Raw genomic sequence first — 25,645 nt, forward strand, 5'->3', positions numbered from 1 at the left:
TTATATGAATATATGAATATCTCCTTAAGGCTGCAGCCTGACAGCAATTAGAGCCGCGGCTCCCTCTTCCCTCTGGGAGCGAATAAGCCCAGCCGTGTGCTTTTTGATTGTGAGGCTTTGATGAACCAAATCCACTGCACACGACACGTGCCCCCCGCCACAGTCTCATCATAGAGGTATGGACTGGGGCGCTCTTTCCTCCTGCACTGCCTGCAGGGTTTCATGATGGCAAGGTGTTTGGCGATCAAAGCCCCACACCCCCACCCCGTTTTCCTGCAGACTCACACTCAAACATGTTCACTTGTGGCTGGATTATTGATATTATGATATCCTGGTGCTTTCCTGAGACTTATTGGCTTGTTAAAGGGGGTTTTCTTACATTTCCATCACTGGAGGGAGGAGTTAAGCTCTGATTGATTTCCAGACGGAGCTGACATCGTGCATCACGCGGAGCAGAGGAGGAAAGCCCATGGTAACCTAATAACGTCCTCCCCACAGTAAACGGCGATAACTGCGTTATGTAACGCGGTGACGGACTGTTTATGAGAGTCAGCAGGGTACTGACAGTCTGCTAGTTAAGGGACTGAAGTGTGGTGAATACCTCATTCCCTCAGTTTGTCCCCGTATTGTTTTCCAACATAAAAGCTTTTTTCCTTTCCAGCACTGGGAAAATCCAGACCTTTGTACTTTATCTGAGCACTCGCCTCGGCTCCACAGACGTGTGTATTAAAGCCTTATCAGCAGAGAACTTCCAATCCCTGTTCAATGAGAGCGTTTAGAGACTCGCCTCTTGACATTTTCATCACTGTGAGTCTCAGCCGCTTTTCTATACAGGCTGAGTGCTCGTTACTCCTGATCTTTATTTCAGAAGTCAGTAATGAGCCTCTGTTGCTTTTCAATGCAAATACAAAACATGATAATTACCAAGTCACTGCAGATTTGCATTCAAACATGAAGCTGTTTAACTTGTAATATTCAGATTCAACAAAAGCAAACGCTTACATATTGTTTAAAAACTGGAGTCATGAGGTGACCTTGTGGTGGCGGTTATAACTCCCCATGTCTCTCTCTCTCTCATTTTGTGTCATAGCACGAATATATATGTGAAACATTTCAGTGTAAAGCTGAATATATTCTCTGCAGACGCTCTGAATGTCTAATTTCCGCAAACCTCTAACTGTTTTGTTCTTCCTCAGACGCTGACGACTCCGGTTGCGTGTTACTGAACACATCAAGAAAGGTAAGCATAAATATTCTTTCACTTAAATGCAATGAAATATTACTTAAAGGAAAATGTGATGTTTGGCAGTAAAGATAGGAGATTTAAAGATCATACAAACAAGATGCAAACGAAGCCCACAGCATTGAATTAGTTAAAAGTTAGTTCTAACATTTAGTTGATTTTAAACTAATGCACACAGGAAGAGCCTCGTTAAGCAGCCATCCACCAATAGGCAGCTGGCTTCTTGCACTGTATGTTTATCGTAGAGAAATTAGTTTCGGTAAAAGTAGAAGTGATTGAGCAGGAGCCGTAAACGACAGACTAGAAAGAATATTTCTGTAAATGAAGTCGTCAAGCTTCATTACATCAAGATTCATGCAATGCAGACTCCTGTTTTTCCCAATATGCTGTAATAGCCCACAGCCCCATATGCACAGTGAGGTTTGTAAATCCAGTCCAGTTTCTATAAGACACGGCTCTGCTGTCCATCTGCTGCTGGTCATCTTTGTTCCATCTGAGAAGCTTGTCGTGTTTTAGCAAAGGCACGCTGCTTAAAAATATACAATAAATACATATTTTATTCATGTAGCAGCCTTCATACAGAGGCTGTATCTCAGCGGGGTTTTACAAAAGTGAAAACAAGTAAATACAAGAACAGATATACTCGGATAAAAACACGTAGTTAAAGGTAGAACTGAAAGTTATTTATTTATTCACAGAGCTTCCATCTCTTGAGTTTCATAGTTTTGCTGCATGTTAAAAAAAAGTTTTTTTTTGTGTGGTTGTTGGTATTTAAAAAATCATAGCAGAAGATCTAAGAGGGCTGCTCCCAAACCATGAAGAGTTAAACCAGTAGTAAAACAAACTGGGAGCTTGCTGCAGGTTTGATAAGAGCTGCCTGGCAGCTTGTTTTGGAAGAGTTACATTCTAATCTTCTTGAAATAAACGCATGAATGAGTTGGAACGACCTTTGAAATATGAAAGAAAGCAGCTTCTTTATGTGGGATTTAAAACACTGACGATATGTATACAGCAGCTGTAAAGTGAAGCATGAGAATTTGATCAGTACTAATAAATCTGATCAATTAAAATGTCCCTGAATCAGGCTGACGTGGATCTTACAGACAGAGCCGTGCACTGTGTGCGAACAAACACAATAGCTGCTGATTTCATTGATTGTTCCATGTTGGCAGAAATCACGGCTTTGTTCCGTGTTTATTTGTATTTCACACGATAAATTACAGACATACGAAGTGATAAAACAAATATAAATAAAATAAATAAAGGTCAAATGAATCCAAACAAGATGAAAAATACAATAAGAATAATTAAAAGGATCGCTTCAAGTTTAAAACTGTTTGCAGATCCTGACTTCCTCTTACTCGTGGCCTGGAGTGTCAGAGGAACACAGCAGACTCTCAGGCCATGCTTTGAATCAGTAAGGTGTAATGTGTCCTCTGCCTCTGGACCGGGTCAGCACACACCTGCTGCTGCATTTTAGATCATGTGCATCTCTTTGCAGGGCAGACCAGACAAGAGAGAGTTACAGTAATCAAGCCTGCAGTGAGGAAGGCGTGCAGACGATACAGTGAAAGTACAAAATTCAAACTGACGCGCTGCTTCTCTCTCTGGGCATTTACACCAATAATTGCAACTTTTATCTTCAGCTATAGTACATTGTATGAAATCTGACAAGATCCATACAGTGCACCAGTTCATCAATAGGACTTATACTGATGTGTCATATGGAGCTGCAGCTGCGTATGATCTGCATACGGGAGCTTTGTAAATCAATCCCAAGGTCTCCGAGTATATTTCCCTGTGGGAGCATGTAAAGGCTGAACAACACAAGGGAGCATGAAAGCCAGACTGAAATAGGATGATGTAGTCTACAAGAGGAATATAAATCATCTCTAACATGTTAGTGTTGCCAAAAGAAATCATTCACATTTAATAAAACATCCAAGAAATGACCAAAAAAGGTTAAAAGTGGGAGTCATATTATCAGACTCCTGTGTGTGCACAGCAAAGCATCTCTCACGCTGCTGATAAATGGATGTTGCTCTACCTCCACAGTTCAAGGAGTTTAAAGCAGCACCCAGAGGGCATCGGTTTGAGCGGGTGACCGAGGCTGTCAGCCTTCCTCAGTACGAGCCTGTCAGAGATCTCACTTTGTTGTGCCGCGTTCCTGCCAACAGCTTGCCTGCTTCTTTCACTAATCTCCCCGTTCTGTATTACATTTCTGTTTGTTTGCTCTCTCCTTCTGTTTTTTTTTTTATCATTTTCACATGGTCACATCCTCCCTTCCTCGCCAAGAACTTTGTTTTGGATCTGTTTATTTGCAGTGTTCTATAAATAGAGTGAATTTTGGTTATGTTTCTGCCAACGCTGCGCACTTTTCACTCAGCTCATGACATTCAGTTTGAAAAATCAATGAGAGATTTATTCAGTTTTGTAACCTTTTAATCACTTGACCTGAGGTGGAAAAGACCTGAGCTCTGAGAGATTTGTACAGACAACAAATTAAATTTAGTTCTACGAATAACTCATGGACATGGACTTCCTCCTCGGCGCTTGTTTTATTTTGAAAGGAACAGCAGGGGGTCCATTCATCTTCAGAACCTCTGTCAATCACGCGATCGATGGCATCGAGGACTGGTGGGCGTCTGGGCTCTTAATCGAGCTGTGTTCATCTCTCTGTCCATCTCGTCTTTCAGGTGATTCTCAGACACCACTGGTCCAAGTTTGACGGACCGTAGAGAGGCGTAGTCTCTGCTGTTTGAAACGCTACACTGTTTGTCTCAGAGGGGGTGGCATGCAGGGATATTTTAAGGTCAGATCTTTAGGACATTTGTGTTGGTGCATATAAATGCTTTTGTTTGGAACCCACGGATCCTAAGTTTCAGTCTTGGTGATTTTGGCTCCAGGCCCCTGAATAACACATCTTCATTTAGGGTCTGATGCCATGCCAGCTGAGAGCTGTGTTGAGAAACAGCCATCTCTCTGCAAAGGGCTCAGAGGCATGTCACAGCTGAATTAAACTGCACTGCTGTGTTAACTCACACTTGTGTTTAAATCAGCCACAGCATGTAAAATACTGCTTCAGTAATATTAACACGCTCGTATCTGAAGTGATACTTTAACATGAGACATGCACGGACTGTAGATCTGCTCAAACGGCCAGACAGCAGACAAGCATCCAATCACATGACAGACAGATCTGTCAATCATTCAGGTATCGTGACCCCCGTCAAACTACAACTATCTGCAAAACATATAATAAATCCATGCCCACTTTTATAGAAATAAAATCTATTTGATTGTCCTGAAAAAATACACTGACTAACACTGATCAACAGAAAAACTGAAGATGAGATACAGCTCGCTGAGCAAGGACGCTTGTGTTGTCTTTTAGTTTCACAAATGCAAATCCGACATCATCGCCGTATAAATACCTTGGCTTGTTTGGGATATTTTTCAGCTTAGAAATATATCTGAGATGCTAATTATGTTGCCAGACCAAACTGGATACAAGCAAACAACTTTATAAAATGACTAATGTGCCTTGGGTCTTTTCTCCACAAACTAGGGTGGAAGCATCTTATTCCGGTTTCACTGAACGCTGTCCAACTTTGAAAGAATGCAATCTTCTCCACAGTATGTGAAGCTGATGAACTTTGAGGAGGAAGTCCGGGCACACCGGGACCTGGACGGCTTCCTGGCCAGGGCCACTATCCTGCTGGATGAGACGGCTGCCTCTCTGGACGACGTCCTGAAGAGAATGTTGCACCACGTAGGCCAGGACAGCCATACGTCCGAGCCCAGCTGCAACTTCGAGGAGGTGATGAGCATGCTTTTCACAGATGCAGGAGCGCAGGAGGTCAACGGTAAGCAGAAAATCTGTAGACGTGCAAAATAAGACTTGTACCAAGTGTATCCAGAAAAGTCTGACACCTGACCTAGAAACATCTGACATCTGCACGCCAACACCGACCTCAGGCTCGGGAGCAGAATTGTCAGATAGACTTGAGAATGGTTCAAGAAGCTTTTAAGACCCGGAGGAAAGTTTGTTTGTTCATTTGCCCCGCAGCTTTTTTTAAGTGGACAAAGCTCAATGTGCTGGATCGTGTTGGCAAACATTTACATGTTCAGACAAACATCTCCCAGGAGAACTGCACAAAGTAGAAGTTACCATACACAGAATTCACTGTTTGTTATTGACCACAGCCACAAAGAATAAAATCTCTCTCGCTTCTATTCATGGTCAAGTAGTAGTTCAATATTTTTCAGATAATTGGAAATGCTTTTGTAAACATTTTGGTTGATTCTTTTCAGCACTGCAACCTGCTGCCATTTAAATCACTGCCACTTTTCCTGTTTTTACACTGAAATATTAAAATAAAATGTTAAACATTTTAATTTAATATTTCAGGGTAAATTCTTTCCTTTCCTTTGGACCTGAAAATCATAGATTTATTGTACCGGAAAAACTGTGCGATATGCTCGCTTTATGCACACCTTACTCTCCTCTAATGCATAAATTCATTTCTGAAATGCACCATAGTTTCCCCAGGTTTGTCCCATTTGTCGGCTTACAGATCCCTGTCACATTAGTTCAGTCCCTCCAGCACAGGTCCTTTTGGCTGAGTAGCAAAGCCTCTTGGTTAAGGCGAATCTCCTCCTCAGCCCATTAGAGCAGGAGAAATCCGCCTTCTTACATAACTGTATGTACCCATTGTTGAAGCCCCGCTCTGCCTGCAAGCTGTACTGAACGCTGCATTCACAAAAGTAATTATTTGGCAAATCAAAAGATGTCACAAGAAAAAAAAATCGAAAAAGACATGTTTTATATTTTTCAGTCCATCAATGTTGCCGGGCTGTTTTCTGAAGGCTTAAGGAAGCTGTGAAAACATGAGACGGGTTTTCTCAGCACTGCATGTGGAGGTAATGGCAGCGTAAAGTCTGCCTGTCATGTTCTCCAGTGTTTTCCTGTCTGGCTGGGCTGGTGTCCGCAGTTGTTGATGGTTAGTCAGAGGTGGGTGGTGGTGGTGGTGGTGATGCTCACCCTGCACAGCCGCCTCTGACAGATCCGTGAGGTGATAATTGACTTCTGTCATCGATCACTCACTTAGCTTTTCAAATGGCGCTCTGAGACTCTCGACAAGATGTTGGAGACTGCTGCTGCTCCTCGACTGTTTGTCTCTGAGAAAACCCACGAAGGCGCTGCCATCTTAACAAAAAGCCTTCCTGCTTCTGTTTGAACATTCAGGAGCTTCACTGAATTTTAAAATCACACAAAGCAACATAAGAAAATCTTTTTAAATCAGTTATACTGGTGTTGCTTTGATTATTATATCAAATCAGTGCTTATCAGACCTTAGCAGTCTTACTCATATCGAAGTTATACCTCACAAACAGTATACATGATTTTATTTTAATATTATGCAACAAAAAGTAGTGTTAGAACTTGAGTTATCACTCTGGGGATTTGCATTAGTTACAGCAGAGATGAGAATTGGCTGATAATTAGTTGCACAGAGCAATGATGTAACAATTGCACAATTATGCAACAAATAAAGATGACAAAGATTTACAGTTTAACATGAGCAGCACGACTGTACTGTAGCTATCACATTATATCGACATATAGTGGATTTCAGTGAATAATTCAATAAGAATACGCAGCACTCCAGAAGGTGAATTTCTTTTCTGACATGTTTCTCTTCAGTATCTTGTTTTGCAATAAATTCCCTTCACTCCGTGTTAGAATCCCCGCGATGCACGTAGGATCACTAAATTAAAATCACGAACATTCACACGCCAAAACACTCACTGCTGCCGTGAGGGGGAAATATCTCCGGGGGAGGAACAAAGGCTCTTCCTGGGGGAATACATTCATATTGCATGTTAAGTATGTTATCAATGGCACATATCTCTTCAGGTATTAATTTCTGCCATATCTACGCTCACTCTGCCACAGCGGTGTGATACGTTTGGCGAGCCGACCAGCTCATTTGGAGTATAATACTGTACAGCTGTGAGATAAAGAGGACAGGGCGAGATTATAACGGGCACAGAAAGAACAGAGAATTACAGAAATGAAAAAGATGAAAGCCCACAGAGATAATTAGTCCTGCTCCAACTTGTACAGAGAGACGAGTCGATTTTTAGAGGCCAACTTGTTTTTTTGTTCACTTCTCTCCTGGGATTTGCACAATACACACACAGAGGGGTAATGAACAGCAGATGATGACGCAATGCATTGATAATAATATCACGTCAGCCACTGTAAACACTAAACATGCCTCTATTGATTAAAAAACACTTTGTCCTTCAAGATAGTCCAAGTATTTAAACCGATAAATGGCTGGAGGATGCAGAAGATGATGACAGTGCTTACAGCAGTGATGAGCGGCTGCCACAGAATGACTAATTGTCAATATTTTGAGTAATGATGTATTGTATAATTGTATTTTCCTTTCTTCCTCCATGATTCTGTTCGCAGCAGCAGCGCTCGGTTGCAATATGCGCCGCTGATTGTGTGCCCTATTTGTGATGACTGTACCATAATTTCTCCCTAAATTGCTGTCACCTTTGATCGATCTCGCCGGCTCTCCACTTCGTCTCAATTTGCATAATCCCCCTGTGTTTTTTTTATTTATTTTTTGATTTGCCAGCTCAAATCAAACTGAATAACAGTTACACATTCTTCATTTTTAATTCTGGGACGTCTTTTAAAACAAGATGCTCATGGGATCAAAAGGTCTTCAGAAGAAATGCACACAGCATCCCTGACAACATGTTTAATGAATTCAAAAATACATGAGCATCTGTTAAAGCAGGGGGATTATTACTCATCTCTATTTCTGTATTTCTAAACAACATATTTGCAGATACATGTTTATTTTCTGACAGCAGGCGCTGTAAGTATCCTGCATGTGATTAACTGTGTTCGACAGGAAAGCTGCTGTGTATTTTTGAATCAACCGTCTATCCGTTATAATAATAATAATAATATATCTTTTCCAGGCCGGCGGCGTGACTTTTCACTGTGAAAATCTCTGTAACGCTCTGCAGGAATGATCAGAATACTAAACTGGAAGCATTAATTCAAGCTCTTTAGCACATGGAGAAAAAAAGAAAACGGTGGCCGTACATGTCATTTTTCTCATCTTGATCTCTTCATTGACGGTTTCTTTGCACACATAACTGCTATCAGTGATAAAATCCAATTTTTTGGTAATAGCCTGTAGACGGTAATCATGATAAGATCTCTCTGCGCCCAACAAAGACGAGACATTGAGGGATTTTCTCTGGAAAATGATATTTAATATGCATGAGGTAAAGGAGGGCAGGAAATGAAGCTTCTGTTCAGCAGAGATATTTATGTGCGCGCCTGTTAACCAGAAAGTGTGTCTATATATATATGTGTGTGTGTGTGTGTGTGTGTGTGTGTTCTTTGTTTGTATGAAATCTAAGAAAGTCTCGCCTGTTGATCAGGAAAGCTGATGACTGAACTGACTCTCTGGTTTCTCCTCTTGGTTTTTTTTCTCTCCACATGCAGACAAGTCTCAAAGTTTCGTTTTCTTTGATGACGGTAAGCCGTGCTAATTGGGTGAAAATGTCAGCATCAGCCGCCACGAGGCTGCAATCAGTGGTTTTTGCTTCTGTACCAATCACCATCAGTATGCCATTTGTGTTCCTCTCCACGCTCGGGACTGGGTCGATCCATTGAGTCATCAAATGATTACAGACACCAGCAATCCCTCCCGTGTCACAGATATCGACGGCTCTTCAGCTGCCCCTCAAATCAACGCCCTCTCCGTCCAGCGGACTCATTGTCCAATATTGTTATTAGCTCTTTTTGTAAAGGGGAAAAAAAAGAAAAGAAGAAGAAGCTCCTGCTTCTTTGAGTTAAAATTGACAAAATTAATAAGTCCGTTTGATTGAGCTGGAAGGGATCAAATCTGAATAATTCAATCAGCGTGTTTGGCGTTGGAGTCATGCCCTTGGTAGAAAAAATGTTTTGATTTATATTCAGGTGCGTTGTTTTTCAGACTGGTTACATAATTGGACTTTAGCCGGTGATGTATGCGGCACTTCACTTTGAATCCGTATCCGTGTAGGACGTCGGTGTATTTACCATTAATGTAATTTGTTTCATGTAAGCGAGTAGAAGATTATTGACAAGCTCTCAAGATAACAAGGTGTCACCATTGACCCAGTCCTAGTGGTCCTCTCATCACCATGTGATATCACAGCGTCTGTGTCCTGCATGGTGATTGGCTGTGATGGAGCTAATATACAGTAAGTGTTTCATCCTCCGCCGCTGTATGGAGCCCCTCCTGTGTTTTAATCATCTCCTTCAACGTGCCCTCCACAACCCACAGGTTGGTTTGAAGGAAACCAATCATCTCCCTCGTGTGCGTGCGTGCATGTGTTTATGAGTGTGTGTGTGTGTGCGTGATTTCGCTGACAGCTCGACCAGTGGTTGAGACCACAGTTAATCTTTAAGGCAGCATAAGATCAGGAGGTTTTATTGAGGTCACCTCTGAGCATAATGTAAGGAGTCTCCTTGCCAAAAGGACTTTCACATCTCATCTCTGCTGCTGATGTTAGAAACATGAACATCACTGTTTTCTGACTGCTTTAGCATATTTATTGATCTGTGATGGACTGCCCTCACGTGATTTCTAGAAACTGTGAGAATGCCGTGAAACAATTCACCAAGAACAGATCAAAGAGGGAAGAACATCCAGCTCTGCCTCCTTCTCATTTTTTTGAAGTCACATTTGATATGCAGCGCGTGAGCATCTGTAGGTTTTTTTTCATTTTGCATACTGACGAAACCATGCAGAAATCTGAACACAGCTGACAAATGTATATGCTGCACGTCCTAATTATTCAACCTGAGTCAGGTTTGATCACCTCAGCTGGTGAGGGCGGATGGAGGGAACGCTGTGGTCAGCTTTCCATTAACCTAAAGAAATAACTCAAAAATGTGATTTGACATTTGCTATTAAATCAGCAGATCCTAATTATTATTCCAAACAGGAAATGTTTCTTTGTCTTGTGTCTCGAGGGGACCTTTAAGTAAATGCACATCAGAATAATGTATGCAGCAGAGAGGAGCGGCTGCTTGATTAGAAGCTAATATCTCATTTTGTAGAAGAATAGTGAAATGTGAACGCGGACACGTGATGCTGACAGCAGCTCTCACATGTCTGCTGGTATGGAGGACCACAGACGCCACATGAAGACTCGTCGTCTCTGCGTCTGCCTCGTCTTCACTTGCCTCTTTCTCGTCCTCTCTTTATCTTTGAATCTTTCTTTTGTTCTGTTTGCATCTCTCTCTTTTCTGTCTCTCCCCTCTTCTCCTCCCTGACGTCAATGAGAAATTGGATGGTTTTTGATTATTACATGGCTGTCAGGCTTACTGCTATTAATTGAATTGAATCCCAGTCCACCTACTTCACTTCTCCGTCCCTCCCTCCCTCTGTCTCCCTCCCTCTGTCTCCCTCCCTGTCTCCCTCCCTCTGTCTCCCTCCCGCGCTTCTTTTCATCTTGTCTCACTCTCATTTTCCGTCCTGTTTGTCACGTTCTTTGTTTTTTGCTGTGATTTATTTATTTCATTCCCTTGGTCCTTCTTTGCTCCTGTTTCTCTTGCATTTTATTTTTCTCCCTCTGTGGCTCCCCTGTTTCTCCTCTTCCTCCCGTCTCCCCCCCTCTCTTCCTCGTCATTCTTTCTCTCTCCAGGCCTCTTTTCTTTCTCTCTTCCCTTCTTACTCTTTATCTACATGCTCTCTGTCTCACTCTCTCTCTTATTTCTCTGTCTCTCTTGTCTGCGACCCCCCTCTATCTCTCTCTCTCTCTCACTCTCTCTCTCTCTCCCTTCCTGACTCTCTCACTCCTTGAGCACTGTGATACTGTTGTCATGGTGACGGCCATCATTTTCTGGCATGAATGGAGGATACTTTATTGATGAGACGGCATGGCAGAGAGAGAGAAAAGGAGAGTGATGGAGAGAAAGACAAAGACTGGCAGAAAAAAAAGGGAGAAACCACTGGCAGGGAAAATCAGAATGATATGGAAATGATCGTCCCCGCTGCTTACGATACAAAACATTTCCACCCTGTAATTTGCTCAGTGCTGATGAGTCGAAGAGGACGTTGCAAGCCAATGCACGCTGAATGTTCTTGAGGGGTTTGGGATAGTCTGCTGTAGAATATCCCCCAAAACACGATTATTCATCACTCGCAGCGTGAGGAGACGGAAAGGGAGATTCCTCTTATTAGGAAGCAGTGAGCCGGGCTCAGCAGAGACCCCGGTTTCACATTTTTAATGATTTGTTCTGTGTAAACACGGAAACATAATGAAATGTGTTTTTTTAATCTGCAAACATGAGCGTCGGGGCTTTCTGGGGTTGGATGGACATCGTTATTAGCATGTGGCGGTGTGGTGTTTGCACACAGTGCAGACTGGCATCGCTGTCCAAAGCAGAAGGCGAGCTTGTTAGGCACTTCTGATGTAGACGTCACATCGAGAAGCTTGGCACAGCTTTAGGTTTCTATTGAACGTTTCAGGCTGACGAGTTAAAGATGTTAGAGTCAGGTTTTATTTTTAAATGTTCGGATCTGATGAATATGAATAACGAACATGTGAGCGTGCATCATAGGCTGCAGGCAGCTGCAGTGCAGGGATGACATGCATTGTTGGTGTGTGAGTGTGTGTGTGTGAGGATCAAACTGGACATGAGGTCGGTCTCAGTTAACTTGTGTGTGTTTGACCTCTGACCTTTCCCCTCACAGTCCACCTGCTGTCAGAGACCATCCAGGGGGTGACAGCCACCGCCACCGGGGTCCAGTACCAACAGTCCTGGCTCTGCATCCTGTAAGTCATGACCTGTGCATGAATGTGTGTCTGAATTATTTCTATCCATTCATTGATTGTTGGAGAAATATCTTTCCTCAATACATAACTGTATGTTACATGCTCCAACACTGACCATGGTCAGGTGTTTGTTATGTTTATTACTGTTACCATGACGACAAAAAGGGTTACCAAGACCTAAAAAGTCAGATTTAGGGGCTTTATTCACAGAATATGAATATATTAAATCTGTGATGATTAGATAATTAGATTACCTCAGAATGAGACTTTTATATCTACAGACGCTGGACGAACTAAACTCTCACCATAGTTTCTCCATCATGCTAGGAAGCAACTACACCACTAGATGTCACTGAGTCACACACCGGCCCTTTAATTGTATGAAGTTCAAAATATGAGAAACGTGTTTTTTTATTTGTCAAAAGGAAATAAATCCAACCCAAAAGAGAGAGAGGGGTTAATCTAGTGAAATGAAGGTTGCTGTCGCCGAGGTGAGGTGTTGACATTTATGAAACCTCCTTCTCTTCCCTCTCTCCGCTCCAGCTGCAACGTGAAGCATCTCCAGAGGCGTCACGTGTGCATCTCCCGCCTGGAGAGGCCGCAAAACTGGGGGGAGAACTGCTGCGAGGTCCGCTATGTCATCCTGATCCTGGCCCCGCTCAAAATGGTAACTGCTACCCCCACAGGGAGGAAACGATGTGCAGGATTCATCTGACTTTGGTGGATCACTGACGCATTTGTAGACATGGTTGTTTGTTACATTTACTGTTCATGCTGAAATCGATGTAACAAAAATATTCCTCCTACTTTCTAATCCCTCGTCTTTGCTTAAAGCTAAAAGTCATTGAAGGCGTGTGAGCTGCAGGTGTACGAGTTAGTAAAGTCCAACTCACCATATGATCAGTGGAAGCATCCTGCTGCTGAAGCACAACTAATTGATCATTTGCATAACCCTCCTGCTCTGCTTTTAGCTGCTATATTTAAAAGGAAAAGTATATTAAGTTCACAACAGTTAAAACTTTGTTTTAATTAGTCTGCTCTTGGAAATTCGCTCTCAGTGACCTGTCACAAGTCCAATTAAGTTTGGATTTCATAAAAGCGAGTTCAGTTCTGGGTGAAACTATAGAACGAATCATTTCATACTTTTACATATTTTTTTACCTCAAAAGTTCTCAGATTTAAAAAAACCTGTCGTGTTTCCTCCTGCAGGAAGACACCGATCACCACACGTGTTACAGGAATTTTAAAGAAAAACCCTTAAATAAGGAGGATCGAATTCAAAGCATCAAAGTTTAAGTTGAATTTATTGTTCTTGTACAAGAGGAGCGTTTCACAGTGCAACACACTAAAGAGGTTACAGAGAAAAAGGCTCCCTGAGGAGCTCTAACAGTTGGTTCTTATACATTTTCCTGAAGATGGGCTGTCTCAACCCCTGTAAATTGTTAACAGTCAATTTGCATATAATGCCTTTAAACATCTTATCACCTAATGAGTAGCCAGGATGTCCCCAATCTTGATGTCATCTCCCTGACTCATTCTGTTCTCAAATTCCTCTATTTATACGTTAACCTGGACTTTACCTTACCCTGCCAGTCTGAGTAAAACATCAATAAGTGCAAGGGAAGTGCCCTAAGAACATATAATGTAAGAACAGACATTGTATAAGTTAAAACATCCAACTAGCTGTGTAACCCTAATTTTTATAACAACACGTAACGGTAAAAACAAGATGACAGGCCAGAAAATGTTGATGGTAAAAACACAAATGAGCTTCTGATTATGTGGCTCAATAATTAAAGTGAAATAAACACTTACACAGAGTGTTTGGGCCTTAAAATAGAATCTCCTCTTACATTTTATCATTTGGTTTTCGAAATAAAAACAACTTTTCCCTAAAATGTAAGATGCTGGCAGGCTAGCTGCAAAGCTGCCAAACGTCTGCTGAGCTGAGTCCAGTCAGAGAGCCTCGGTACCGTGCGTGGGCCCGAGTGTTCCTGTTGGCTGAACCTTTCGGGTCACTGTTGTGCAGGATTGCTGTTTTCCTTCAGCTCTGATGAGCGAGCTGTAGCCGATGGAGAGTGCTGCAGATCCTGTAATACCCACCGTTCCATCAAAGCATGAACTCTTTCTGCTTCTCATCAAACCACTCAGCCCCACACACACACCTGCACATACACACTTACATGGAGACTCTCTTGTCTTTGAATAGCTCTGATTGTTGCCCCCACTCCAGATGCAAAACCACACAAACCCTGTTTCTGCTGAGGAAAGGGGGATTCCTTCATGCCTGTTCCTAGTTCCCCGAAAAGAACACGATGTCCACCAACCCACCATCAAACTGCAGAACCACCAATCAGCGATGCCTCAGCTCACTGCATCATGTGCAGTGTGCCCTCTGCAATGCTCCCAGCGCCCTCCATGCCAGTCTTTGAGGCAGCAATCACAACCACTAATGGCATTATCAGAGACATTAATCTAAGCCCCAAGTAAACAGAACGCACTATTATGTCTCAATTATCCTTGATGGTGACTGCTTCTGCAAGAAGGAATCTTTGAAGGAGCATGATGATGATGATAATGGGAATTCCTTTGGTTGGTAAATGTATGTAATCTAGCATGTGTCAGGGTGGACCGTTTCCATCAGCCACCACTTACAGAGCTTTACAGCGTCTGTGGCTTTTCTTTCTGAATGTGCTGAACAGACATGACCTTTCTTCAAAATGTTCTGTTTCTCATTCACTCAGTTAAACACATACCTGAAAGCGCCTGTCAACACATTCATGTACGCTCGCCCTCAAACTCCTCGAGCTCTTTTTGCTACTTTTGCTGAGCTGCCCTCCGTCTGTGATGTGGATGACACTTTGTTACACACTTCCTGCACCCACATGTTCCCCGCCGGCCCTGGTTAATCAAACTAGTGACCTTCAAAACTTAAATAAATCCCACAATGGAAAACTCAAATGATGAGTATGAAATGCTCTCAGACTGGTCAGGTGTCTCCAAAGTGTGTGTAGCTCCGTCCTTTATGGAGGACGGCAGCTGTAGTTAACTTAGATTCACAGCAGAAGCAGAAGGTTACTCAGGGTCACGGGGAAATGTATCAGGACTGCATCTGCAGCATCGTCCATCCTCCGGCATTAATCCATAAGTTCACTGTGTTAGTACACGACCTCTGTGTCAGAACTCCAGAACTAGTTTCTGTGGAAACTGTAAAATCTTTAGCCTTCCTTCCTTCCTTCCTTCCTTCCTTCCTTCCTTCCTTCCTTCCTCTTTCCTCTGGTTAAATGGTCCCGAGAGGATAAACCCCACTGACTTCCATGCACCTCTTTGACCTTTCCTCCTGCACATTGTTCAGTTATCCAGTGAAATGTTTTATAGCCCTGATGGATTGGCACATATTTATATATTTTTTGGGTCCCAGCAGATGCATCCTAATGACTTTGGTGACTTTGCTGACTTTTCCTGCGGTGCCAACAAGAGGTTGACATTTTTGGGTTTTGAGTGAAATATTTTCGCGGTAAAGTATTTGATAAATGTCCAATTAAATTAAGCACAGAAATCTTTAGAGAGATGAGTTGTAATCGCTGTCTGGGGGGGGAACCAGCTTGCAGCTGCTACCTTTAGCCATTTTAATGCAGGCCCGACTCCCCCACATGCAGATGAACTGCTCTCTGTGTCCTTACTGGACTCTTTGTATCTCACCTTTTAATCCAAGCCTCTGTGACTCTGTGAGCCTTTGATTCTTGTGAGTGAGATTTTGATGTTTTGTTGCTTTAAATCTGAAGCTATAGTCTGACTGAAGGTGAGGGATCCTGTGCCTTCACGCAGAAAGAGAGCCGTCAGATTAATCAGGATCCATTCTGTCGGCTCTTTCAGCTCCGGTTGAAATTCAGTTACCACTGAGAAAAAGCTTAAAGGCTTTAGTTATTCTGTTTACTGCAGCTGCTGCTGTACGCACTGAGCACGGCTATGTTGGTATCATCACCACCTGGCTAACAAGGCTTCCCTGGCACCGCACTGTCTCGGAGCCTGCCAGGACATTATTACCATCACTCTGTGACTTGTGACAGCGTTATTTGTAACAGATGTGGGATTATTGAGAAAATCCCAACAAAACGCCTGGCTCTAAACCCACCACCTACCAAACCCACCTTTCAGATGTAGCAGCCCTTAAGATCAAGACCAGATTTAGATCTCTAGTCCTGTATTTGACGGTTTTATAAAAGATGCAGCTGAGAAACAAATGAGTTCCAGTGACTTTCATATTGTAATGTTATTACATTTTCTCCGAATTTAATTTAGAGGCAGTTTATACATAAATTCAGCAGATGAGAAGATCTGCTTATGGCTAATAAAGTGAATGAAATATCAGATAAATGAAGGTGTTTTATCAGGTAATGTCATTTTATTTATTTATTGTCTCATGGTATGCATTACAGTTTACTGTGGCATCACCCAAACACTTAAATCAGCAGTAATTAACATTTCTACATTAACGATGGGATGAGTAATGTGAACAAGATCAATTGTAGTGACACTATCAGAGAATTATACAGAGCATTTTAGCTTCTTTCAGCTTCTTGTTCTGTTGTTTTGATTCACACTTAGTGGTTAGTTAGAGCTGAAGATATTTCCTTTCAGGTGGTGGAGACTGAAAACAGGAATAATCTGCCTCCAGATTATTTTTGTCATCGTGTTTTAGTGCCTGAACATTTAGAAACGTTTCTCTCAGCTGATGAGCTGTTGAAATGTTGCAAATATAAACTATCCAAATAAAGAGTTACAGGAGAATGAATGTTCATTAGTTTGACGAGTGCTGATGTTGCTACATGTCTGATAGTATGTGTCGTATTTAATGCAAAGAGGTCATTGATTCTCATTATTCTAATGCACGCCCACTTCCGTACGCTCTTCTGCAGAAAAGCACCAAGACAGCGATGGAGCTGGGCCGGACGTTCGCCACCCTGTTCTCTGACATCTCCTTCAGGCAGAAGCTGCTGGAGACGAAGACGCAGGAGGAGTTTAAGGAGGCGCTGGTGTTCCAGAGGCACCAGCTGACAGCGACCAACCAGCAGCCCACCGCTCTGGGGAAGGAGGAGACCGACCCCCGCAGCCACAAACCCCTCAAGGTGGGCAGCAGCATCTATGTGTGTGTGTGTTAATGTGCGAGAAGCAAATCTGGTGTGTACAACCTGAAGCGATCAGGCACATTCACACACTCTCTGAAGCAGCGTGTTTTCATAAGAGGCATTATGAGTCACTGCCAGTGCCCTGATGAGGAGCCCGCTGATTGGCTAACATGTCAGACTGGAGGTATTTTCCCAAAGCCTCCCGTCCTGTCTTCCTCCCTCACCCCTCACTTACTTTCCGTCATCTCATTTTCTCTGCAGGGTTCTGTAGAGAAATGAAACTATGCACATTCATTTACACATTTCAACCTTCCATTTCCTCCCTCCCCTCCTCACCTCCTCCTCTTCCTCCTCTTCGCTCGGCCGGCTTGACTCTTCCATCTTTTCTCTCCCCCTAATCAATCAGCATCAACTCCTGCCAGGCCTCCTCAGTGGGTAAATGACCTTACATCTCTCACAGTACTGTCAGAGCTCCCCACCCCTTAGCTACACGTGCATGTACACGCACACACACACACACACACACACACACACACACACACACACCTCCAGAGGGGGCTCTGCTCAATGCCATGGACCAACATCTCCTCCTAATGTTGCGGTTGACAGGCCAGGGCTCCCAGACATTTCCCCTTGTATTTCTTTTTTTTTTTATAGTGGAGGATTTTGTTAGGTGTTTATCCCAGGGCTTGAAAGGCTCAGTGCCACTCAGTGAAAGAGGGATATATGGAGGAAGACAGACGGAGAGAAACAGGGGAAGAAGGGATGGTCGAAGAGGAGAGAGAGAAGGAGAGCGAGCAGGTGAAATCAAGAGGAAACAGAAAATGATGAAATGAGAGAAAAGACGGGAAAAAGAGAGACCAGCCTCCTTCTCCGTCTCTGTCCACGTCCACAAGAACACAGCACTTTGCTTTACTTTAAGAAACGAGGCCAGCTCGTCCTCGTGTTTTTATGTTTCCCCGTCTCTATCGACCGCGCACAGCGAATGGCAAACAGGTGGACGGTAATTCCTCTCTGAGACTTTTGTTTATCGAACCTGAGCCAAGAGCTGGTGATCAGGCTCCACACACACACACACACACACACACACACACACAGTGTACACACAGTATACACACACAAACACACACACACACAGTATACACACACACTGTGTGTGTGTATACTGTGTGTGTGTGTGTGTGTGTGTGTGTGTGTGGCTTCATAAAAGCAGTCAGCCTGCTCAGAGAGAAAAAATGAAATGTTGATGCTGAGCTTGTTTACGTCGAGGTGAATCGGTTTGTTCTGCCAAAAAAACGTCAAAACTTTTTTTAGATGACAAATCGAGGCAGGAATGAGTTTCCCGAGGGCTTTTCCTGCTCACACACACACACACACACACACACACACACACACACACACCCTCGTCAATCGTTTAATTACGTAATACTATGTTCAACAAGAAAATAAACCTGATTGGATAATTGAGTTAATAAGTCAGTCAGGTCGTTTACGCCCGATCTTCTCGTCTTTTTAAGAAGTGTCTCTCTCTTTGAGTCATGTGGCTCTTTGCCTCTTGACTTCTTCTCTATAAATACACTAAATCTTCTCTCCCTCGCTGTTGCTGTCGTCTCTCTGTCATTCCTGATCACTCTGGGGACATGGGGATCTTTATTAAATGTACATCTAACTGCAGTCCTGCTGATCTGCTCACTGTGTTTTGGATTACACAATCGAAGCTTTCCTCGGCTCGATCTCGTTAAATTTGATGATTCAAATCAGCTTTCAGAGAGCCCCGCCTGTGGAATCACCAGTGTCTTAGCTGAGTCATCACATTTTTAATTTAAATGTGTCATTGTCCACAGCACAGCGCAGGATGAAAGTAAATGTATGAGTTGGATCCAGCCCCGGGCTCTATTGTGCTGTTTTTGTGCGTTTCTTTTTTTTTTTTTGGAAGACATCAAGGATGAATTAGAAAATTGCCCAAAAGCAAAATGTAAAAAAAGAAAAACATCAATAAGCAACAAAAACAAGTTTTTATAGTTTTAGTTAAAGTACCTGAAGGGCTTGAAGTCACTGTGTGCCCCCTACAGGCAAGAGAAGTAACTGCAGCTACAGGTTTCCACACTGCCACCTGCAGGCAAAGAGAGGCACAACTGTGAATTTATCTTATTGCACTACAGGTATTAAAATATTGTGCAGGTTTTTATTATTTTTAACTTTTTAAGACAGAACTTAGTCTTGGCTGATTTTCTTATTGTTGTTCTTGTTGCTGTTATTAGTCATATCCAGTCTGGTGAACGCCTTCAGTACAAAAACTGTAAAATCTAAAGTGTCAAACACACAAACAGCATCTATTTTATTACTCTGATTACTCTCCTTGCCTGTAGATGGCGCACACTGGCGCGTCCACAGCGTGCTGCTGTTACCAGGCTGCGTCCTGGTTGGAAGTCTAACCTCTTCCCTTCTGTCCACAGTGTAAAGATTTCTTCAAAGCCGGCCGGGGGATTTATGAGGACTTGTGCCGCAGGCTGCCTTTCTACCCCTCTGACTTCACAGATGGTAGGCTGGACCTGGACTTGTAGTGAAAGTGAATCATCTTCCTTATTATGCCGCACCGGGGGGTGCCTCTGGCAGCTCCTCATTTGTCTGTCACCTTTCGCCTCAGATACATCTGTGCTGCATCTGTGTCACATCTCGAGCTGTATCCTGCTAAAATGACCGTCTCAGATGTCTCGCTGCTCCCATATGTTCCCGTATGGCCGATGTTATTGTAATTTCCCAAATCATCAGGCCGTATACATTCCCATTGCAGTCTCAGCAGACTGGTGGTTTTATTGACTCATCAAATCATTCTTTTTCTCAACAAATGTATAAAAGGCTTTCTGCCCAGTCAAGCTGAGGTACACGTGAAAAATAAGACCTGAAGAGTGAGTAACGTGGAGCACAGTGCGTCTGAGGTGAACAGGATTCTCCTTCTTGGCTGCTCTCTCTCATTCCTTTCTTGTTTCATCATATCCAAGCACATTCATCGGGCTGTAACAAAATCAAGATATTTCTGTCTTGTGAGTGTCATCAGATAGCCGTCATCTGATGAAGGTCACAGGACCAAAATCATTGTGATCACATTAGAGCCCAATTAAAATGTTTGATTCCAAAGTGAGTTATCCATCATTTGGATAACAGTGATAACTGTTCTCACAGAATGATGGATGACACAAATTCAAACAGATTACATGTACTTAAAAAAAAAAAAGCTTTCGTGGAATAGTGTTACTGTACGTACTGGATGTTCCAGGTCGTGGAGGCATTGAACGATGAACTCTGTTAATGTTTTTGTCGTTTTGAAATTAAAGTGTTGAGCCTCCTCCGCTCCATTATGAGTTGGAAATTACTCATATGTTTGTGTCTGTCTCCCCTCAGGTATCGTCGGCAGTAATAAAACCCTGCTGAAGTACATGACCACAGCCATCTTCCTCTACATCGCCATCCTCCTCCCCGCCATCGCTTTCGGCTCCCTCAATGACGAAAGCACTCGTGGCGAGATAGGTACGAATGTCGAAGACTGTCACATCAGATCAGAGAGGATAAACTACTAATCCCATAGTGCACTATGAGTGATGTTAATTGGTCTCCACAGCTAGCAAATAGAATTCATGTGAGTGCAGAGACTGTGACGAGGACGAAACTTTATTTTTACAGTTCTTTACAGAGGATGTGTTAAAGAAGGAAGGCTCGCCTCGTAGAGCTCTAACCATGGATCACGTCAGGAAAGGAAAGTCTATGATCCAAAAGTTTTAAAGACTAGTTTAATGACATCATGAAGTAGCTTGGGATCATGGGAGTTGTTGTCCTCATTGTAAAGCAACCACAGTTGCTGATGAAAGTCTGATGTGACTCACAGGTGAGGTCACGTGTTAACGTGAAACACTGGGTGTCTCTGGGCTTGACAACTAAATCTATAATATAGGTCTCATGTTTTAGACATTTTAATGAGCAAATGTTCAAATCCTTTATTTAAAATCAGTTTGTTTTAATGATGTGCACCTCCTCTCTGTTCTAACATGCCATAAAAACAAAAGCTAAAAGAAGCAGCTCCATAGAGACGTCATGTCATTCATTAGTGATCATTGAGCGTTAAGGTCTAGAATAAAAGTCTTTTCCGTCATATTAACGTCCCCTGTTTGAAAAATGAATTGGAGATTCACTTCAGCTGCTCAGCTCTGCAGACGAAGCTCGCAGACATAATTAGCACACATCGGTCCGTCCTGCTGAGAGTTCTCTGTGTGTGTCCTCTCCATCCAGATGTTCGGAAGACCATCATCGGCCAAAGCATCGGCGGGGTCATCTACTCGTTGTTCGCCGGCTCTCCTCTGGTCATCCCTCTAACCACGGCTCCCCTCGCCATCTTCATCAGCGGTAGGCTTTCCCTCCTTCATTCAGCTCAGCTCTGCCAAGACACACTTATCTGTTCACAGTTTCTGCCGACGGCCGGTTTGAAGAGGAGGCTGGGGGGTGGGTGGAGTGCTAAGAAGATTACGTCAAAATCAAGAGAAGGAGGCACCCAACCGTGTTAGACCAGCAGCTAGAAAGTCCTGCGTCCTCGTCTGCTCTCTCTCTCTCCTTTAAAAGCACTGTTGGAGTCATTTAGCTGTTTGTTCACACATGTGCCCTGAAATGTTCCTGATGCAGTCAAGCAAAAAGCACATCTCTCTAGAAACTCTCGTTTTTTAGGAATGAAGAAAATAACTTCTTTTCTTTCTTCTCACTGATGTTACGTAACGGTTGGTTTCAGGGGAAACTCCATCATCACACACAAACATGTAAACTTTTTACTCAGTTCAGACAGAGAGCAGCTACAAACTGTGCTCAGGGTTTTGTTGGTTGGAATTTAAACGATGTGGACGTCTGGAAGCTGCAGAACGAGGCGGTGATGAGGAGAAGGCAGCGGCTCCGATGCCAGGATGTAGTTTTAATACCAGAGCTGTTTGTTGGGTTTGTGGTGTGATGATCTTTGAAGTAAATGGGTTAGAATTGTGCTAAGCACATTCTCATGGGGATAATTATGCTGCATTTCCAGCAGCCTGTCTGAGCAGAACAATGGGCTTGTTTGTAAAGTTGTAACTCATCTGCGCACAAATCTGCTCAAGATTACAACCCGATTGTTACGGTCCTAACAAACCCATTACGATTCCTTTGTCCGTGTGTGTGTGTGTGTGCTGATGTAGAAATCTCTAATAAAGTTCTTCTCCAGTGTTTCACTTATAGCAGGAGCATAAAAAGTCTTTTCTGCTGTTTTATTATTATTTTATGAGCGTGTGTATTTACAGAGAGAGGATCGATTCTCTTCTTATTAACCCAGTTTGCTTTTTATTTTATTGATTAAATCAGCATCGATCCGTCTCCTCCTGTCGGCTCATTGTTTGCGTGTTTGTTTGTCACATAGAATTTCTCACACAGGCACAACCGATTGAATTTGGAACGTTCAAAGACATTCGTGCGTCTTGTTCTTTATATTCTGGAAGTCTGTGCACATTAAAAAACCAACGTGACATGCGAGTGGAGAGGCGACATGTTTACTGTCGCCTCATTTGCATGAGCAGAGAAGAACCCGTCAGTCAGCAAACACAAACACAAACAGTCCTGAGCACATTGCTAATAAACTCATGTTTTATGATCTCTGTTCATTTTTCTGTGGATGTGTGTTTGCCTGCGCGCAGTGATCCGAGGAATCTGTGACGACTACAACCTGGACTTCCCGGCTTTCTACGCCTGCATCGGTTTGTGGAACTGTCTCTTCCTCATCCTGGGAGGCGTCTTCAACGTCAGTCTGCTCATGAAGCTCTTCAAAAGGTATTTCTCTGCCCTCACGCTTCCAAACTGAACTCACTTCAATTGTTTTCGTCCAATTTATTGAAGCAATTGTTGCGTTTTCTTTTATCTGCTGCTGCGCGTCCTTCTCTGTCAAGCAGAAAAATGTTTTAAATTGGCCGATCGTGCCGACGTTTGCAGCTGAATCATCGGCACAGAAAAGTTTGTTTTGTACACAAAGGTTTTCTTATCGAAGGAGTCTGTGCGACAGCTCGGCTCCGTGTTTCCACACATCTTTCCTTCTGGTTCCTTTTTAGCCAAAACCAGCAGACATTAAGTCCTCTCGTATTCTTTGTCCTCTCTCAACTAACAGGAGCAAATAAAAATAATGTTACTAAAATCCACGGTATTCTCTCTCATGAATTTATATGTTAAATACTATCTTTAACTTTGTGTTACTTTATATTTCTATTTATATCTGCACTGCAGGGTCCAAAATGAATCAAACTTTTTGGTCCGTCTGCCATTGGCAGGTAAAAATATTTTCCTGGCCATTAAACTGCATCATAAATTATGTTACTAAGAATAATCACTTCAAGTTTTTAGTATGCAAACTCATCTCAGTTATGATTTGAAGTTTTTCAATAAAAATCATTCACATTATTGCACTTACACTCGTACTGTTACTGTTCAGACCTGCGTGACTTTTCTTTTTCTTGCTTTGACATCATCTCTAATAACTTGTGACACAGCTTAAACGTAGTCGGAGCCAGTAACTCCCTCTGCGCTGCGATTTCGAGAGACCAAACCCAGAATGTTCTGGGTTCGGTTCACTTCGGGAGCTTTGTGCTTCTGTTTCATGGCTGCACAATCAATCCTGGGACGGAAGTGAATGGTTGAATTTTGTTTGGTTCTATGAATTATTTTCTGATTTCAAAAGATTTCATTAAAACACAAACATGCAAACTATAATTTGACACAGCTTGTTTTTATTAAATATAAGTTTGTTGGTTGTCTGTGGGTCTGGTTCTGTGTCTTTGATCAACAAAACTATAATTAAAAAACAAAACTCTGAACTTCTTTTGGTACAAAAAAGTCACGTACGCATTTTTAATAATCTTAATAGTGATTGCCATTATTAAATATCTTTCCTACCTTTCAGCCCTGCAGTTTATTTATGTCACTATTAATGCTTTTTATATAATTTCTTTTTTCTTTAACATTGCTTTACTTGTGAACACTTAAAGGATTTAAAGGATAAATGAAACTGTGTTTTCTATCTATGCTGCCTTCAAAGCAAAAACAAACAAACAAAATTAAAGTGTTAACATTAAAATCAATAATCAATAACACAAACTAACTCCTTATTCTGTGAGGTGAAAATACTGTTGTTGTCAAGAGAGTCTGGTGGCTGCGGAGAATGAAATAAAAGGAGCTAAAGCAATAAAAATATTCAAAATATAGCGCACACTTAAACTGATACTGACTTTTTTAGGTCAGCTGTGGAGCCTCGGGTTAAAAAATTATTGTAGATCTGTTTTTTTCTGTTGATAATTCATGGAGATTAATGTTATTGATACTTTTGACAACCTTGGTACAATGATTCAAACAGATTCATGTTGTCAACAATAACTTATTCTTTATGTCACTTCATTTACTCTGTAAGTGACGCGGTGCTGTGTTTTAATTATTGTGACGTTCTCTGTGTTTTTCCAGGTCGACAGAGGAAGTCATCGCCCTGTTCATCTCCATTGCATTCGTGGTAGACGCAGTGAAGGGCACAGTCAAAAGTAAGTTGGTGACGCACACACACACACACACACACACACACACACACACACACACACACACACACACACGCAGATGTCTCTTTTTTTCTTGTTTACATCACTCTTCTCTTCCTGCCACATCACTGAGCAGTGCTAACAGTAGCATCACACCTGCTGTCGGTCCTGTCAGCCTCGAACCTCACGTCTGATTTTTAAGCAGCCAATTACACACACGAGACATGACGTCTTCAGATCCATGAAAGAATCTGAATCTACACAGTATGATGGCTGATTCTTTCAGATTATAATTTAAGTGTGCAGCTCAGTAATTAGTACGGCTGTCCTCAACTGTGGCATCCTTTGTTGGCTGATTGTCATAAGATCTCTCAAACTAATCATTTAGTCCATTTAATTAACAACCTCTTTCTGTATTATTGTCCTTCTGCAGATAAACGAAGTCATTCAGAAGAATCCTTTCAAAAAATAGTGCTTATTAAAGATAAAACCATATTTTTGAATATTGTTGGGATGCCAGATGAGCTGTTAATTCCCTGAAATAAACAGTTGATTAGTGAACTGATCTCATTCAGATCCATTGCAGGCCAAACCTCTAACGAGTGAGCGTTTCGTCTGTCCAAGATTAAGAAGCGCAGCATCAGTTCCTCTGTAACTCTGCAGACTGAGCGGCTGAGGCAGATACTATGCACTAAATTAATCATATTCCACCAGCCCTGCCTTTACCGCACACCCGTCTTAGTGTATCATAAATATTCTACACAATTTAATTTCTAAAAACTGAGATGACGATAGCAGAGTGTAATTTATTCTGAATGCGATGTTCTCTC

General features: G+C 42.4%; 1 protein-coding gene across 5 annotated transcripts in view; it reads left to right on the forward strand.

Annotated features, from left to right (window-relative positions):
* Positions 1–25,645, forward strand: part of slc4a11 (solute carrier family 4 member 11) — a 91,018-nt gene that overhangs the window by 52,481 nt on the left and 12,892 nt on the right. For 4 of the 5 annotated variants that reach the window (XM_027274569.1, XM_027274573.1, XM_027274570.1 and 1 more), the window contains exons 4-14: positions 1,197–1,240; positions 4,881–5,109; positions 8,787–8,819; positions 12,031–12,112; positions 12,656–12,779; positions 17,032–17,241; positions 19,698–19,782; positions 20,644–20,769; positions 21,526–21,639; positions 22,941–23,073; positions 24,748–24,821. In XM_027274569.1, coding sequence (XP_027130370.1) covers positions 1,197–1,240; positions 4,881–5,109; positions 8,787–8,819; positions 12,031–12,112; positions 12,656–12,779; positions 17,032–17,241; positions 19,698–19,782; positions 20,644–20,769; positions 21,526–21,639; positions 22,941–23,073; positions 24,748–24,821 — 1,254 coding nt within the window. The remainder of the gene's footprint in view (positions 1–1,196; positions 1,241–4,880; positions 5,110–8,786; positions 8,820–12,030; positions 12,113–12,655; positions 12,780–17,031; positions 17,242–19,697; positions 19,783–20,643; positions 20,770–21,525; positions 21,640–22,940; positions 23,074–24,747; positions 24,822–25,645) is intronic. The other variant, XM_027274571.1, reaches the window with a different exon arrangement.

Source organism: Larimichthys crocea, chromosome XXIV (genome assembly GCF_000972845.2).
Source record: "Larimichthys crocea isolate SSNF chromosome XXIV, L_crocea_2.0, whole genome shotgun sequence".
Taxonomy (NCBI): domain Eukaryota; kingdom Metazoa; phylum Chordata; class Actinopteri; family Sciaenidae; genus Larimichthys; species Larimichthys crocea.